This window comes from Polypterus senegalus, chromosome 18, assembly GCF_016835505.1.
Source record: "Polypterus senegalus isolate Bchr_013 chromosome 18, ASM1683550v1, whole genome shotgun sequence".
NCBI classification, from domain to species: domain Eukaryota; kingdom Metazoa; phylum Chordata; class Cladistia; order Polypteriformes; family Polypteridae; genus Polypterus; species Polypterus senegalus.
The window spans coordinates 73,313,316-73,329,285 of record NC_053171.1 but is presented as its reverse complement, the minus strand read 5'-3'; the positions used below and the strand labels follow the sequence as shown (position 1 = coordinate 73,329,285).

The 15,970-nt window shown below is 41.2% G+C and overlaps 1 protein-coding gene across 1 annotated transcript in view; it reads left to right on the top strand.

Annotated features, from left to right (window-relative positions):
* The first annotated feature begins 724 nt into the window (after positions 1-724).
* The window catches only part of btbd7 (BTB (POZ) domain containing 7), a 52,467-nt gene continuing 37,221 nt past the window's right edge, over positions 725-15,970 (top strand). Inside the window, exons 1-3 of the mRNA XM_039741239.1 lie at positions 725-1,159; positions 5,756-5,966; positions 9,222-10,304. Of these exons, the coding sequence (XP_039597173.1) occupies positions 5,762-5,966; positions 9,222-10,304 (1,288 nt within the window). The 5' untranslated portion in view covers positions 725-1,159; positions 5,756-5,761. The remainder of the gene's footprint in view (positions 1,160-5,755; positions 5,967-9,221; positions 10,305-15,970) is intronic.

Below are 15,970 nucleotides of genomic sequence, written 5' to 3'. Positions count from 1 at the left end.
TGCCTTCTGTGCCTGATAAACCTTCATTTTTAGGCCATTTTTGGACAGTAAGTTACACCCTGATGATTAAGAATGAAACCAACAGCTGTGTTCAACAACGATGATCAGAAGTACTTGAAATCGTGCAAGCCACGTCAACTGGCCCCACGGTTCACCTCCTGATTGGATATAAGGGGTCACAAACCTTGAAGAAATGGGAATCAGTAATACAGGCATGTGGGGTGTTATTGTATGGTAGAAGGTGAAAATGCAGATAGACTCCAGCTGCGGACCACCAAAGCTCCATCCACTCCATTGAGAAGGCTGATGCTTTAGTTTCTATTCTGTATCAGTGATAACACTTGGTTACGCTATGGTTAAGATTAGGGTTACTCAAATCAGGTAAACGAGTGACAAAAACCTGCAATCCAATTGGCTGTCCTATAGAACACCAGAATCGCGGAGGTCTGCAGCTGGAACCATCTCGGAAAATGACAAATTTCTGTTACAAACGAGAATGTTTAGACTTCAACCATTTAAATTAATACACACACATTTTAATATTTCAAAATATGTGACGCAACTATTCTTGGTAATTATGTTTTTCTAGCATCTATACATTTCTTATGAACACCCTGACACAGAGCATCTTACGCCAGTTCAGATTTGGTTTTGTATGGTGTTAACTTGGATTGCATGTCATGTGTCCGCCACACCGACAGAGGTCAGAATGTAGCGCGGCTCCGTGCACTGTCCGCGGTATCGGTGGCAGCTGCCTGGAATTGGGCCGAGGCCGAGAACGCTAATCGAGTATCGTGAAGGCCGCCCGCTCGACGCCACTTGTTTTCTCCAAAAAACGAAGGAAAGCGGACGGTTTTGGTGCGTAGGGAACCCAAGCCAAACCTTCACCCGCCTCAGCGGTACACCGGACAGCGGCTATCCAGTGGAGTTCACGACCGACGTGTGCGAGACGGGCGGGAGCCCCGAGCTGGAGTGGCATGTCGGGGCCGCGGACGGACGGCTGCAGCTGACGCTCGGCTCGGCTCCGTTTGTTTTCGTCCTGAGTGGCTCTCTTCTGTTTGGGGGGGCGGCGCCAGCTGCAAGTTTTACCGGACAGAAGTCGCGTCTCCTCCCAGTGAGGTGACGCGAAGAAGCTGCCGAAGAGAAAACTTCACACCAGGTGAGAAAAACAGGAAAATAAAAGACTGCGGACGGGCGGGTGTGGAAGTTGCGGGGCTCGTCTGTCGGCACTCTGGGTCGGCCCGGACGGGACACTTCAGCCTCTTTGAGCTGCCCGCCGGTTTCCCAGAGCGCTTAAGCGACTGGCCACGCCGCCTCCGTTAAGTTTGAGACCCGCGTAGGGGACGGTTTTCACGGCCGTCCAGGGCTCGCGAACCATCGGCAAGTTGGCCGAGAAAACTTTGGACTCGAGTCGTCTACTCGGGAAGACCCCCGGCTGTGTTCGCGACTAGACTGGAGTGGTCCATCCCTTCGCACCGTCAGGTCCTGTCACCAGCTTAGCTTAATTTGAAGAGGCGCTCAAGGCCAAACACTGGAAAGGTGATGGAGACACGGGGAGAACATACAAACTCCGGACAGCCGACTTAAAGGGGACTCCTCTAACCCCCTTGGAGTTTTGTTTACTCCTGAAAAAAAGCCAAAAACGTCATTTTGATTTTAGCGAGATAAATGCCAAAACGTCAACGTAAATGCAGTGGGAAAGGTCCTGTACTGATGTACATTTGTTACGTGTCCTTTGAGGAACGCACAGTCCTGTGTCACAATCGGGACAGTAGACGAGTGTTTCGTTATGCACTTTTCTTGGCATAGATTGTTTATGAGGTGATAGAATGTCGGAGGCAGCTCCGCATGATCAATGTGACGCTTGTGTTTTTGTAGCATACCACCGCGCAAGGCTTATTGACTTCCACATTTCACACCACATGTGCATTGACAGTCGCTGCACTGTGAACGATGTTTTGTTCTTACACTTGATTGCAGGCATACCATCTCTTTGCCATGCACCTACTTGCTCCACGCATATCAGGACAATTTGGTTGTATGGACCTGTATGCCTCAGTTTCGCTACCCGTTTCAACGTCTGAAGAGCAGTTCAGATTGTCATTACTATTGAATGATTTAACTTATCGTTCCGTTTCAGTTTGTTTAAAACTTGATGTTACAGCTTCTTGTTTATACTCCATGTGTGTTGTTTGACGGCTCCACGCCACTCATGAATAGTGATAAGTTACATTAGAGTTGCAAAATTCATGGATTTATTAATCATTTTTTGTGTAAGAAACCCATTGATATGCTAGTGACATTGTGGACGTTATCTGCGTGGTGGATTCTGACAGTATGTGGATGCTTTTAATGTGCTATAGATTTAATTTGAAATGGATACATTTGGTATTTTTGACCATCAATCTCTACACGATAACCCACAATGACAAAGTGACAATTTGTCATCAGAAATGTTTGGAAATTTATTACAAATCACAAAACTGAAATCTCTTCTTCCTAGAAGTGTTCAGACCATTTGATGTGGTACTCCAAATTGTGTTCAGGTCCATCCTGTTTGCTTGAATATTCCTTAAGATGTTTCTAGAACTTGACCAGATTCCACCTGTGTTAATCTAAATTGATTGGACATCAATTTGGAAAGGTAAACTGTGTATAGAAGGTCCTACGATTCACCTTGCAAGTGAGGACAAAAACTAAGCCATGAAGTCCAAGGAGCTCTCTACATAAGTGTTCTCAAGAGCAGAGTGGCCTTTGTAATTGTGAAATTGAAGAAGATTGGGACCACCAGGTCTCTTACCTAGAATAGCCAGGTGGGAACGGCCTTGATCAGGCTGGTGACCAAGAGCCAATGGTCATTTTAACAGAGCTTCAGAAGTTCGCTGCTGAAATGGTTGAACCTGTCAAAAAGAAGACCATCTCAGCAGCACTCCTTCAATCAGGTGTATATGTTAAAGTAACTAGATGGAAGCCACTCTTGAGGAAAAGATATGACAGTCTTATTTCTAGAGTCATCCATCTTGTGAAATTGAGTAACCAAGTAAGAATCTAAGAGTCTTGGTCAGGGAGGTAACCAAGACCTCAGTGATTACTTTAGCAGAGCTTTAGAGGTTCTATTGTAACATGAGGAAACCTGTTGGAAGGACAACCATCTCAGCAGCACTCCATCAACTAACCACTCCTACGGTAAAGCATGGTGGTGGCAGCATCATGTTATGGAGACCGGTCAGAATTAACTGTGGGATGAATGCATAAAAATACAGAAAGGTCCTTGAAGAAAACCTGTACCAGAGTGCACAACACCCCAGAAAGTAATGACAGTTCAGACACAAAGCAGACAGCCAGTATAATGTTGGAATGGCTTCATGGCGAGTCTCTTGATTGTTCTAGAGAGGCTGAGGCCTACAGAGAGTTCCTTGAACTTGAAACTGCATGTCGGGACAAAAATCAAGTCATGAGTTGGTGGGATCATATATTCACTGCTGTGTAGTTCTCCATGATGTCCAATCAATTGTGTTTGCCCCAGGTGCACTCCAATCTAGTTCTAGACAGATCTCAAGGAGACTTAAATAAAGCAGGATGAACCTGAGGACAGTATGGAGTGCCACTGCAAAGGGTTTGAATACTTCCTGGAATGAGAGATTTCAGTTTTTGATTTTTAAATTTCCAAGCTCTTCTGATAATGTTTTCACTTTGCCATCGGTTATTGAGTAGATTGATGAGCATATACGTCACATTCCTCCCATTTAAAATGAATCTACAACACAAAGTGAGCAGAAAGACATGAGGTCCAAAGACTAACTGAATCTGCGGCATCTGCTAATTTATTGTATCATCTGTACAACACCCTCAATGGGAAATTGTAGAAAGTGGTTTGTGTAAAAAGTACTAAGAGGGCAGTAAAGTTGTTTTAAGATTAGACATGACTGTCCTGCGGCTTGGTAAGAGGTTGTGACCACCTTCATAGTCCTGATTCCATGAGTAACAAGATGATCACTGAGGCATGAGTTAACCAGCCCACCATGAAGCAGAAATTCATCTGATACTGATGTGTTCAGGATGAACGATGGCCACAGGAAGAGCGATGAAGAAAATGCCAGGCATCCCTTGAAACACAACTTGAGTGCTGGGCTTTTCTAAGACATTGGTGGACAAGCCCAGCACTTGACCTGCAGGGTTTTTGATTTCAAAGTGTCATAGGCAGAATACAGGCCTTAGATAGCTCTACTGAAGCTCTTCTGGGGTGTGTGTAGATATCCAGTTACATGCTATAGACAGCCTTGGCATGCTGGGAATATGGTGCAGACAGGCCTGCTCATCCATCAGTAGACAGCAGCTGAAACGTGTAAAGACAGGGTAACTACAAAACAGAATACTAACAACCATAGCCATTAAAACAATTGTGATCAGAACAGGACATTCAACCAAACAGTCTCATCCATCTATCAAGTCAAGTTTTGAAGGTCCTCAAGTTGCAGTATCTGTCACACTGTTTGTGTCTGTGGTTCTTTGCATCTGCAAAAAAATTTCTAACATTTGTGCTTAATTGCCTCTTTAGTTTCCATCTGTGCCCATCCATTGTTGAATTCAATTTAAAGTAAAAGCAGGGATCTACTGTACGCATTCTATTCTAGTGACAAGTCCACTATGACTTCAGGATCCTTGTCATGAGGTGGACTTCTAAGTTTCAGGTCCCCAATTATGTATACAAGTTTCACGTTTTTAATTTGTATCAGCAATGTTTTATACTGTGTGTGTTATCCAGGTCTCTTTTGTATTGATACAGCTGATTGTGCATTGCCCGGCATTCCACCAAGTTTGTAAGTCCACCATACTCTGCATTCAAAATCCAAGAACCTCATGTTTAGTATGTGTGAAATAAAAACCGGACACATCCCCCAGGTTCCATTAATATCTGAAACTTGTTAGCATTCAAGGTAAGAATTACTGAAACCACACCCATAAAAATGAAGTTAACAAACCTGCATAATCACAGGTAGTACATGTACAGTCACGACTTGGTTAGCAAAGTCCCGACTAATGACGTTGCACTTTAACAATGGAGCTTCCATAGAGATACAATAAATTAAATCAAATAATGTTGAAATGCTGTTGTATTAAAGTATTTATAATGTTATTTATATTACTGTATGTCAAGAATTATTCATTTACATGATGTATGTATTATGCTAATGTGAGGTTAGGTTGGCTTAGGGTAGGGTTCGTCACGTCCAGTGTATACTTTATGCATCATCGTGACAAAAATGACACAAAGGTATGTTATAGCGACCTGCTGGCGCATGCTACTTCGCCGCATGCTGTGCATAGAATTTAGCATTGCAAACACGGTGCCTTGTATCCAAAGTCAGCATAGCAAAATGACATCAGACCCAGAGGCCCGCCCCTTAATATATGTTATAGTGCTTCACAACGAAACCATAGTTGGAACCATTGTTAAGTAAGATATGACTGTATAGCCGACGTAGAAGACTGCAGTCAACCTGGGGTCCAAGTGCACCCTGACTTTTGACCTGTAAAGTTGGAGTTATGCATAAGTGAAAGTTGCTCTGAAGTTATAGGAAATATTTTACAATGAATGGTCACTTATTTTCCTCTGTTCGTTTTCTGTCACGATGCTGATCCTTGACAGTTGGTGTCTTTAAACTGGACAAACTGGCATGTTTTGCTCTCAGTCATGTACTGTTCATATCTGCTGGTTTACCCATTGGGTGTTTTTTCCATTTTTATGTTCTAGGAATGAATGATCTGGATTCGGTGTTTCCTGTGCTGTAAGGTCAAGTGGCACCGTGGCCAGTTGCCAGCTGAAAGCGAAAGTGGGGAGAATGAAGCAGCAGGACGGCACTTGGGAGCTGATGTGAAGAAAATGGGTGTCAATGCCTCTAATTACCCCCACTCATGCTCCCCTCGGATTGGAGGGAATTCCCAGGCTCAGCAGACATTTATAGGTATTTAGTTGATTTTTTTTATTTTTTATTTTATTTTTTTTTTTTTACTTTTTCTGCACTGGAGAGGGTTTATTATGTTATGAAACCTGATATCATTAATATATTGAATTAACTGTTGGTCCCACCTCATAGTGGTATAAGGCAGAGAAAAAACAAAGCCAACTTAATCAAGAAGGCTTCACATTCTGCCTGACCGCGAAGCAACTATTCAACCACCAAGAATGCCCCCCTTTCAATTAATTTACTTATTGACACTGTCTTCCAGTCACCCACTCATTCACATCACACACACTTGAGTCAGCCACAGACCTGTTAATGTGCAACAGTAAGAAAAGATCCAGACATGCGTTTAACTCTGATGAGCTCTAGAATTTAAAATAACATGTAAGAGTTTGAGATGTTTTTCGTGGGGACAGTTTGCTTATAAAGTGTCCAATAATCAAATCAGATTGTTGCACATGTTTAAAGGAATACATCGCCCAAAAATGATCTTTTTTTATGTGTTGTTTAACCCAACACTTAGTTTGTTGTGATGGCCAAGAAAAAATTAAAATCTCATGTTTTAATGTAGAATGGACATAACACAACTCCCGTTACAGTGGCATTCAGTGGAGACTCAGCCTGGACAATAGCAAACAAAATCAAACCATCCATGAAACTCAAATGAGTCATGTCACATGACTCCAGTGTGAGATATCCAACCACATACATATAATGTCCCAAATACATGTATTTTGGTTAAAATATGTATACACTGATTAGCCAAAACATTATGACCACTTGCCTAAAATGCTGTTGCACCTCCATGTGCTCCCCAAACAGCTGTGACCCACCAAGGCCTGAACTCTGTAAGACTTCTGAAGGTGTTCTGAGGTATCAGGGATCAGAATGTTAAAGGATAAGTTCAGTATTTTTCAGGTCATAGTTATTTCTTCACAATCTTGGTATGCATTCATTTGCCAGATAAATATGTGTTTTAAAGAGAAGCGTTTGTTATAAATTTTAAAAATTCCATCTTGCAATCATACATCTTTCTGTAATTATGTATATTAATGAAGATCATACCAGGTACGCTGTTGTGAAACTGTGCCACTTCAATCAAGGAGTACCATTGCCATGAAGGGGCGTACCTGGTCTGCAATAATGTTTAAGTACAGTAGGTAGTACACATCAAGTGAATGTCCACATGAATTCCTGGACCAAGGGTTTCCCAGCAGCACATTACATAAAGCATCACACTCCCTCTGCTGCCTTGTCTCCTTCCCAAAATGCATCCTTGTGCAATCTCTTGTCTAGGTCAATGACACAGCCATCCACATGGTGCAGTATAAAATTAATTTAATCAGACCAGGCAATCTCCTTCCATTGTATCAACATCCAATTACGATTCTCACATACCAATTATAGGCCCTCTCAACAGTGGGCAGGGGATGTCATGAACATTTGACAGCCTGTGGCCACAGATTTTCTAAAAGCAACAGGGTTCAGTACACTGTGGTTCATAACACTTCTGCATCCATAACTAAAATAAGCTGTGACTTCTGCCTATCTTTTAGTTCATGCTGAACAGGATAGCCTTTGTTAACACGTTGCATCGGTAAGTCTTGGCTCCCCCACACAATTTTGGCGGTTTGTAGTTTGCCCATTTTCAGACTATTATTGATTCGTATTCACCCCAGCCCTGCTATTAAGGAAATACTCTGACCCAATCATCTGACCAGAAGGACTTGACCATTAACAAAGACACTTCCTTCTTTACACCTGCCCATATCTTCTGCATTCAACATGTTGGCTATGAGAACCTAATGTCAGCTTACTATCTAGTATACTTCTCTGACTTTGACATGTGCCTTTGTTCCAAGATAGTCTGTGTCATTTGCTTCATATAGGAGTAGTCAGAATGTTTTGGCTCATTGGTGGAAATTAACAAAATTGGAGCATACTGAAACAGGATCAAGTGTTTGATTTCAACAACTGCCTCCCTCTCTCATTTATTGGTCAGTCCAACCCAGTTACACCTCATTCATTGTCTACCATGGCGTGTCACAACTTATCAACATTGAAAAGGGTGAACTGTAAGAAAGGAATAATAAAAGATAAAAGAAAGCTAAAACACGATCCTGTGGATAGTCAGTCTTATATATGTGCATACCCAACAGAGGTGCTTCAACAGAGGGTCCATTCATCGGTTTCATAAACAGTGCAGCAGACCAACAAATAAGGTGAGCGGCAGGTCTTCATTTCAGAAGCTTCATCGTGTTTCAATGTGTTTGACTATTTTGTATGAAAGAATTTTCTGGAAGTGGTTTAGCCAAAGTATGCATGTCTGACACATTGGGCCTGACATTTAAATTATGTGGCACAAGTCATTTTTTTTTTTTTAAATCATGTGTGTTGTTGATCAGCCTGGGTCTCTGTTTAATCAGGACTTTTACAATCTTTATTCCCCAAGAAAGCATGCGATTAAAAGTTTTCCTCCGCCATTACTGCTATCAGCATTGCTAAATAAACAGGTCCAAAAAAAAAAAACAGAATTTTTGGGTTGAGTGTTCTCTTTAATGAACTCATTCTGATGCGGTGCTTTTCTCCTTTCAGTTTAATTAAGGTTCAAATTATAGTTCTATTTTTTTAACTTTTTAATATCCTCTAATTAATGAAGAGCAGGGCACTTTATTCTCCATGCCTATTACATTGATTTTCACCTGTTAGCCTGTCAGTGCTCTTGTAGTTTTTTTTCACTTTTAGAGTTTATGTAGTGTTGTCCATGTTATGAGTATAGACGTCTTCAGCCAGCTCAAAGGCTGATTGCACAGCAAAGATTTCCTCTACTGAATACAGAGCAGTATTTTGTAGGGATGTGTTAGTGCCCAGATTAAAATAAAAACTTTTGCCGTCAAAATGGACGATGCATTTAAATCGAACACCTGCACACTTTTAATTTATTAGTGTCTAATTAATTATGAGATTTCTGTCTGTCAGCTTAGTTGTTTCTGCATGAAGATTAAGGTGACATTTAAACTGACCTGTTTTTTTAATGTTAAATTAATAAGAAATGCTTTTTGTAGATGACAGTTTATAGGGTGCTATTTACACATCTGATGGTTGAGTTACCTTTTTTCTTCCAAGTACTTTGAAATGTTGCCTTTGGAGTTCTGTTCATTTCTATGTCATGACAATGTAATTTTGTATCTTTCTTTGTTTTTCTTTCACACATGGTGTTTACAGTGTTCATCATTCACACTTTGTTTCCTGCAGGGACTTCCTCTTACTCCATCCAGGGCTATGGCTGTGATTCAAAGCTCTATAGCCTTGATCACAGCCATGAGAAGCCACAGGATAAGAAGAAGAAGTCCTCAGGCTTGGCCACACTCAAGAAGAAGTTCATCAAAAGGCGTAAGTCGAGCCGCTCTGCGGACCATGCCAAACAGATGCGCGAACTTCTCCTTGGCTGGGATGTGCGTGACGTCAGCGCTCTGGTAGAAGAGTATGAGGGCACGGCAGCCTTAAAAGAGCTAAACTTCCAGGCCAGCCTTGCTCGGCCAGAGGCTCGTACACTACAGAAAGACCTCTCTGACCTCTACCAGTACAAGTACTGCACAGATGTCGACCTCATATTTCAAGACACATGCTTCCCTGTGCATCGGGCAGTTCTTGCAGCCCGTTGCCCCTTTTTTAAGACTCTACTCTCCTCCTCTCCTGAATATGGTGCAGAGATCATGATGGATATTAATACCGGTGGGATTGATCTGCCCATGTTCTCAGCCCTGCTGCATTATCTGTACACTGGGGAGTTTGGGATAGAGGACTCGAGATTTCAAAATGTCGATATTCTTATGCAACTGAGTGAAGAGTTTGGGACACCAAATTCTCTGGACATGGACATGCGAGGCTTATTTGAGTTCATGTGCTACTACGATTCTGTCCTTGACTTCTCCTCTGAGTCTGATCTTGTTGAAGCCTTTGGGGGAAGCCAGAGCTCTATGGATGAGGAGCTGAGAGCACATAAAGCAGTCCTTTCAGCCCGCTCGCCTTTCTTTCGCAACCTTCTTCAGAGAAGGATACGGACAGGGGAGGAGATTACCGATCGGACGCTGCAGACGCCCACGAGAATCATCCTGGATGAGTCTATCATACCGAAGAAGTATGCCAAGGTCATCTTGCACTGTATGTACACAGATTTGGTGGACCTTTCCTTTGTTCTACACTGCAGTCCATCTGTCGGCAGCCTTTGTGAAGTTCAGGCTCTTGTATCAGGCAAAGGAAGCATTAGTCGGGCCGAAGAAGCTATGGAGCTCTACCACATCGCCCTCTTCTTGGAATTCAACATGTTGGCACAAGGTAGACTCTGTTTAATTAAAGATTTTCCTGTTGAAGTGTGTGATTTCACAGCCTTCAGTTTATGCACTGCTTTATTTCTATTACTAAACATATGTATTTCACTGCGAGTGGGCAGTCTGGCCATAAATCAGTGTTGCAATGTGAGCTTTGGTAGTGTGGGATATAATGTATTTGTACCTATTCTTTAAACTGAATTGTATTTTCCAACAAATAAGTGATTAATCATGCACCTCTTTATCCTTTATAACATTTGTTGAGCCATGCTCCTCAGATGGATTCAGTAGCAGATGTGTTCACCTGTCCAGCTTGAACCGATGACCGTTCAGCCTCTCACTCACTTACGCCACCACCAAGCAAACGTAGGACAAAACTTGGCCTTTTACGGTACTGCATAACTAGACGTGTAGAGGCCTTTTTTGCTTTATTAGTGTGGTATTTTTAAAATTAAACTGCTGACCACGTGCAGTACCTGTTCGCTTATTATTAACAAAATGGTATTCTTTGAACTTGGTATTCATTCAACATAGAACATATTAAAATAAATAAAGTATATCCCATTAATATACATTCCTTTTTTAACAAATAGCACATTTGCACAGAATATTTATCAGTAATACACCTGGCAAAGAAAGACACAGTTCTAATGGAATCTTTTAATGTTTATCAAGACTTAATGAGGCTAACTTGGCTTAACAAATTTACACGTAAAATTGACATGTAAGTTAACTCTTTGAGGGCTGAATATTTTTTTCCAAAAAATGCACTTTTCTGAAAAAAACACAAAGCAATCATTTCCCACATAAATCAAAATAACATTTCTGTTGCTTCGTGCTGTGGCTGCCAGTTCGCAGACTCTTGTGGCTCCGTTTCTCATGGGTGGCAAGATGGCTGGCAGGAATGTGCGACAGGCTGGATGCCGTGCCGTTTTTGTGGGGCGTGGGCGGCAGCAGCAGTTGCGGTCATAGTGCAACACAATCTGGTTTGTACCTCTTGTCATTGTAAGTGGCGGTCCTCCCAGGCGAATGTTGCATCAGCTACATGAACATGTGCAGCACCACGATCAGCTGGGGACCGATCAGCTGATGCCGGTACCTCACGTCAGAGTCCATTTCAGCAATAACATGCAAAACGTTGTCCATGGAGTTTTTTGCTTTGCACATTCCCTTCGATATCTCGACAGATATCAGTGCCATTTTTGTCACTGATTGCTCTTAGCTATCCACATGAGTGCAGGGAATCTCGGTCAAACCTACAAAGCTAACTTTCCTCCTAGCAAAGAGAGTGGAAATAAAACGTAAAGATGGGTTTGGTCACTGTTTAAAGCTGATTACCACCCTCATCCACCTCCTCTTGACAAAAGTCAACATGTGCCCTGAAAAAGTTAAAAAGCTTACTGTTTACTATTTAGTGAGGGAAAATTCTTATTTGTTCCTTTTCTAATTGCAAATGTGAGCTGCTTACTAAGTCCAAAATTAATTTACATCCACACTTAGACAAGGAGTTTCTGTTTAAATCAAAGAACAAAACATAAAGGTCTGAACTCGTTAAAAGAAGCTTCTGTTTTAATTTGTGACAGAGGCTTGCATCTCTTTTCTTCCACTGCAATTGTATCAGGATAATGCACATCTGTCATTTCTCTCAATATACATGACTTTTTAGATTCCCCTTTCTCAGCTTATTGCTCCACATTCTTTAACACTTTGAACGCAAGCTTTGAGGTATCTTCTTGAGCCAGTTAAGACATGAGAATTCAAACCTCCATATACAGCCACTATAGATTTCAATTTGGTTCTGCATCTAGTGGATAGCCATAGGTTTTTTTTTTGTTTTTTTTTTGCTGCATCCTGGTAATAAAAGGTCCTGCAGTCAGTGTGTTAACACTAGAATTCCTGAAGCCTATTAAAAAAAATCAGAATGCCGGGCCTCCTTAAATTCCTCTTCATCAGTGTCTTTGTTTTGCAAATATGTCAATCGGCACAAGCAGCAAGCAGCTTGCTTTCTCATCCCCCACCGACGCAGCTGAAGTCAGATGCAATATTCTCAGAGCTCAAGTCTGTTTATTTGGGTGCGAGGTGTCTGGAGTTGTATAGGGTAAATAATATATCGTTATTTGGAATACATACATTTCATGTGTGCTCCATGTCTCCAACAATCTGGGTAAGTATAGGATGACAGGAAATGCGAGGCAAGAAGTGTTGAACACATAACTAAAACAAAAACTTTTTTCATGTTATATTAATAATTGACAAAGTGTTGATATGAAGTCCAAATATCAAATAAACACTTTCACAAAAGGTATAACAAAACAAGTGTGCTTTTATTCAAGAATATAACCAAAGAAGAAGAAATTATTCAATTTACATGTTGCTGTCAATGTGTAAAAACCAAAGACCAAATATCAGTTGACACAACCTAAATATGCCAGCTTGGCTGGTGTAGAGGTAAGAACTGCTGCCTCATAATTAAGAGGTTGTGTGTTCGATTCTGAGTCCTCCCTGCATTTACCATTTTGAGTATTGAGCTGCTTTTGTCATTACTATTGCATAATAAAAACATATTTGATTTGAGTCTGTAATAATGAGCAATCAATTTTGCTACTTTAATAAGATAGTGCTAAAGTGATATAAGCAGACACACAAATGCTGGTGAATCATGTCTTCTTGGTGTCTTGTTGTTTGAATTTTTTATTCACTTTTATTCTTGAATGAAAGCACACTTGTTTCATTATACTTTTGCAAAAGTGTTTATTTATTTTATATTCCAGTAACCACTTAAATTACATTAAATCTGTCTCTGCCTTTTTCGCGCATGCACACACATATCCATGCATGAAAATGGCATTACTTGAAAACACTGTCATTTGAACATGAGTTGTCATTTGAACATGTTTTTCTTTTCAATCTTGCCCAATCGCCACATTATAGTTCATGGTTTTGAGAATGCGGAGAGATGTCTTTTTGGGTGCATACAACATCCGCATGGCACTGCCAGATCTAAACACTACTGTGGAGAATTGCTTGCGTACTGAAGTGACTTTAGCTGCAGGTGGAAGTTTCCATCCCACTTTATTTATGGTGCCAAGCAGAGTTTTTGTTACTGTGCAACAGTTTATTAGCCAGAAGTTGTCTGTTGTTATGGTTGTGCCTTCGTCCAGAAATGGCTTTATTACCACAGTCTCGGAAAGTCTTTCTCCTGTGAGATGACTGGGATTTATTCCTAAATAAGGAGTAGAATTGCACATGTACTTAGCCTCCAAATCTGTCACAATCCAAAACTTTATGCCGAATTTGTCAGCCTTGGTTGAGATGTATTACAAGAAAGGACAATGAACCCTAGTTGGAAACAGTTGGTCATCAACAGTAATATGTTGCCCTGGGTTGTAATTGAAAATGCAATTCTCAACAAAACATTGTCAGATGTCAAAGATATTGGCAAATCTGTCATTTTTCCACATGTTATACATGGGTGCCTTTGTTGTCAAAGGGCAAATGCGGCATGGTAGTCTGATAGTGGTCACGGGGCATTGTATCTTTGATTGCTGTAATAATAAATAGTTCTGACCAGGCATCAACCACAGCACCAACTGTGGTCATCACTGCTCTTGTGAAAAGAATGGAGGTAGGGCTGAGCGATATGGATCAAATCTCATAGCTTGATATTTTTTAGCTGAATAGCAATATACTATGTATATCTTGATATATTTTTTCTTCCCATAAAGTAATAACAAAAAAGACAGTTCTGAGTCAAAGCCACATGTCCCAAATGTCACACAGGCACTTTTATTGACATACAGCTATAGATGTATGTGGGAAATTTTTCAAAAATAAATTATAGGCATATATTAAATAATAATGCTCCTTGAATAAAATAATGTTCTTTTCCTACATAACAAAAGACTCACAGCTGTGAAATTAAGAAAATGTAAACAGAAAAGATACAGAGAAAAAATAACAAAAAGCCGACTTGCTCTTTAAAAAGTGGGTTTCCACTGAAATAAGAGTTCACTATTTACCAAAATGCTTCCTCCTGTGTGTAGTCCTGTACAAAAATGTAGGACTTTGTTCAAATAACAAAGCATGTAAACAGTTTGAATTAAATCAACAAAATTCCATCCCTTAGTCAGTGCATCTTTTTGTGCAAATCTCCAATAACAATAAAAATATAATGAGAACAAAATTTACTGATTTTTGTGCCAGGAAAACTAGTTGGTCAGCAGAGTCAGTTTTCAAGGATGCCCTGTTGCAGGTTTCAATGTTTCCACTGCAACTGAAAATCCTTTTCATTTGAGAGTGCCAGCATCACTCTCTTCACAAACTGACAACAGGTAGCTAGAAAGTTAATTTTCTATTGCCTTCCTCTGTGTGAAAGTGGTGGTGTTGACTGTGCTGTGCTGGAAGAAGCTTGCCAGTGATGTTTTCTTTTTAGCTGCGAGTGCCACTGCTGCTTCTTGGTCTGCAGACTCGGGCACAGCTGGTTCAGGCAGCTTAGACAAACATCTGCCCTGATAACTGAGCAGCGACTCTGCCTCCAATTCAGCTTTTTTCAGTGCATTCATTTTCTCACTTGGGATGTATTTGACCCTGAACCGTGGATCTACAAAAGAAGTGATGTCCAGTAGGTTGCTGGTGGATGGGTCTACATATTTATTGTTGAGGTTATACACAATGCTGGTCTTGATGGAAATACACAGTTCACTGTCCCCTTCTCCAGGTGCCAGGAGACTTGTGTTAAACAGGTGTGGCACAGGTCTGACATATGACAGGATCATGTACTCTTCTGCTGAAAGAGCATCACTGAAGTCCTGAAGGGGTTTCAGTGCTTTCTGAATGGCCTGCCAGGTAGGGACAAGAGGTCTGGGTTTCAGGTCGTCAGAAAGACTTTAGAAAGAGCTGTTTTCTGCTCCAGGGCCCCCTCTATCATTAGCAACCTTGATCCCCAGCAAGTGACTGTCTCTGTGATTAGCTGCTGATCAGGCAGACCCAGCTGCATTTGCACTTCAGCCAGTTCTCTTCCTCTGGCTGTAGGAGAAGCTGCTGACAACTTCCTCACTCAGAGAAATGGCTCGGGTGATGCGGGCATCATTCATACCATGTCCTGTAACACACAAAGTAAAAACTTTTAAAATCACTTTCATTTTTATGTAAAGAGGCATGTCACTCAAAGGCCAATTAACATCCTTTTGTGTTTAGTAGGGATGTATAAGATTTAAATACGTGTTTAAACTGGGTTATGTAATGTGTGACCTAGAAATGGTTTTGGTTAAACCATTTCGATAAAATCACCATCATTTGAGTGAAACAGATGTTTATTTTTAGACCTTTTCAATCTCAAACACTTCTGTATTTAAAATGCATCTCTTTCTTCTTAAGCGGAATGGTGGCTGTGGTGGTAAAGATTTGCTGGCTGTTGCTGGTTCAAATCCTGCAACAACCAGAACGCTTCTTTGGGATCTTGAGCAAGACCCTTAACCACAACTGCTTTGTCCTAGGTATGATGTAAACCTGCATCCGGCCCTGCAAGTGGCCCTCCAAGAAGTTGGTGGCAAAATTGGCACTCCGGCTGCCGTAAAAAACCTTCATATAGCTCCACATGGAATTGCGTGGTGCCAAGGCATCACCCGTTATGTGTCATGTGTGATGGTTCCGGCCACGCACTGTACACAGTGC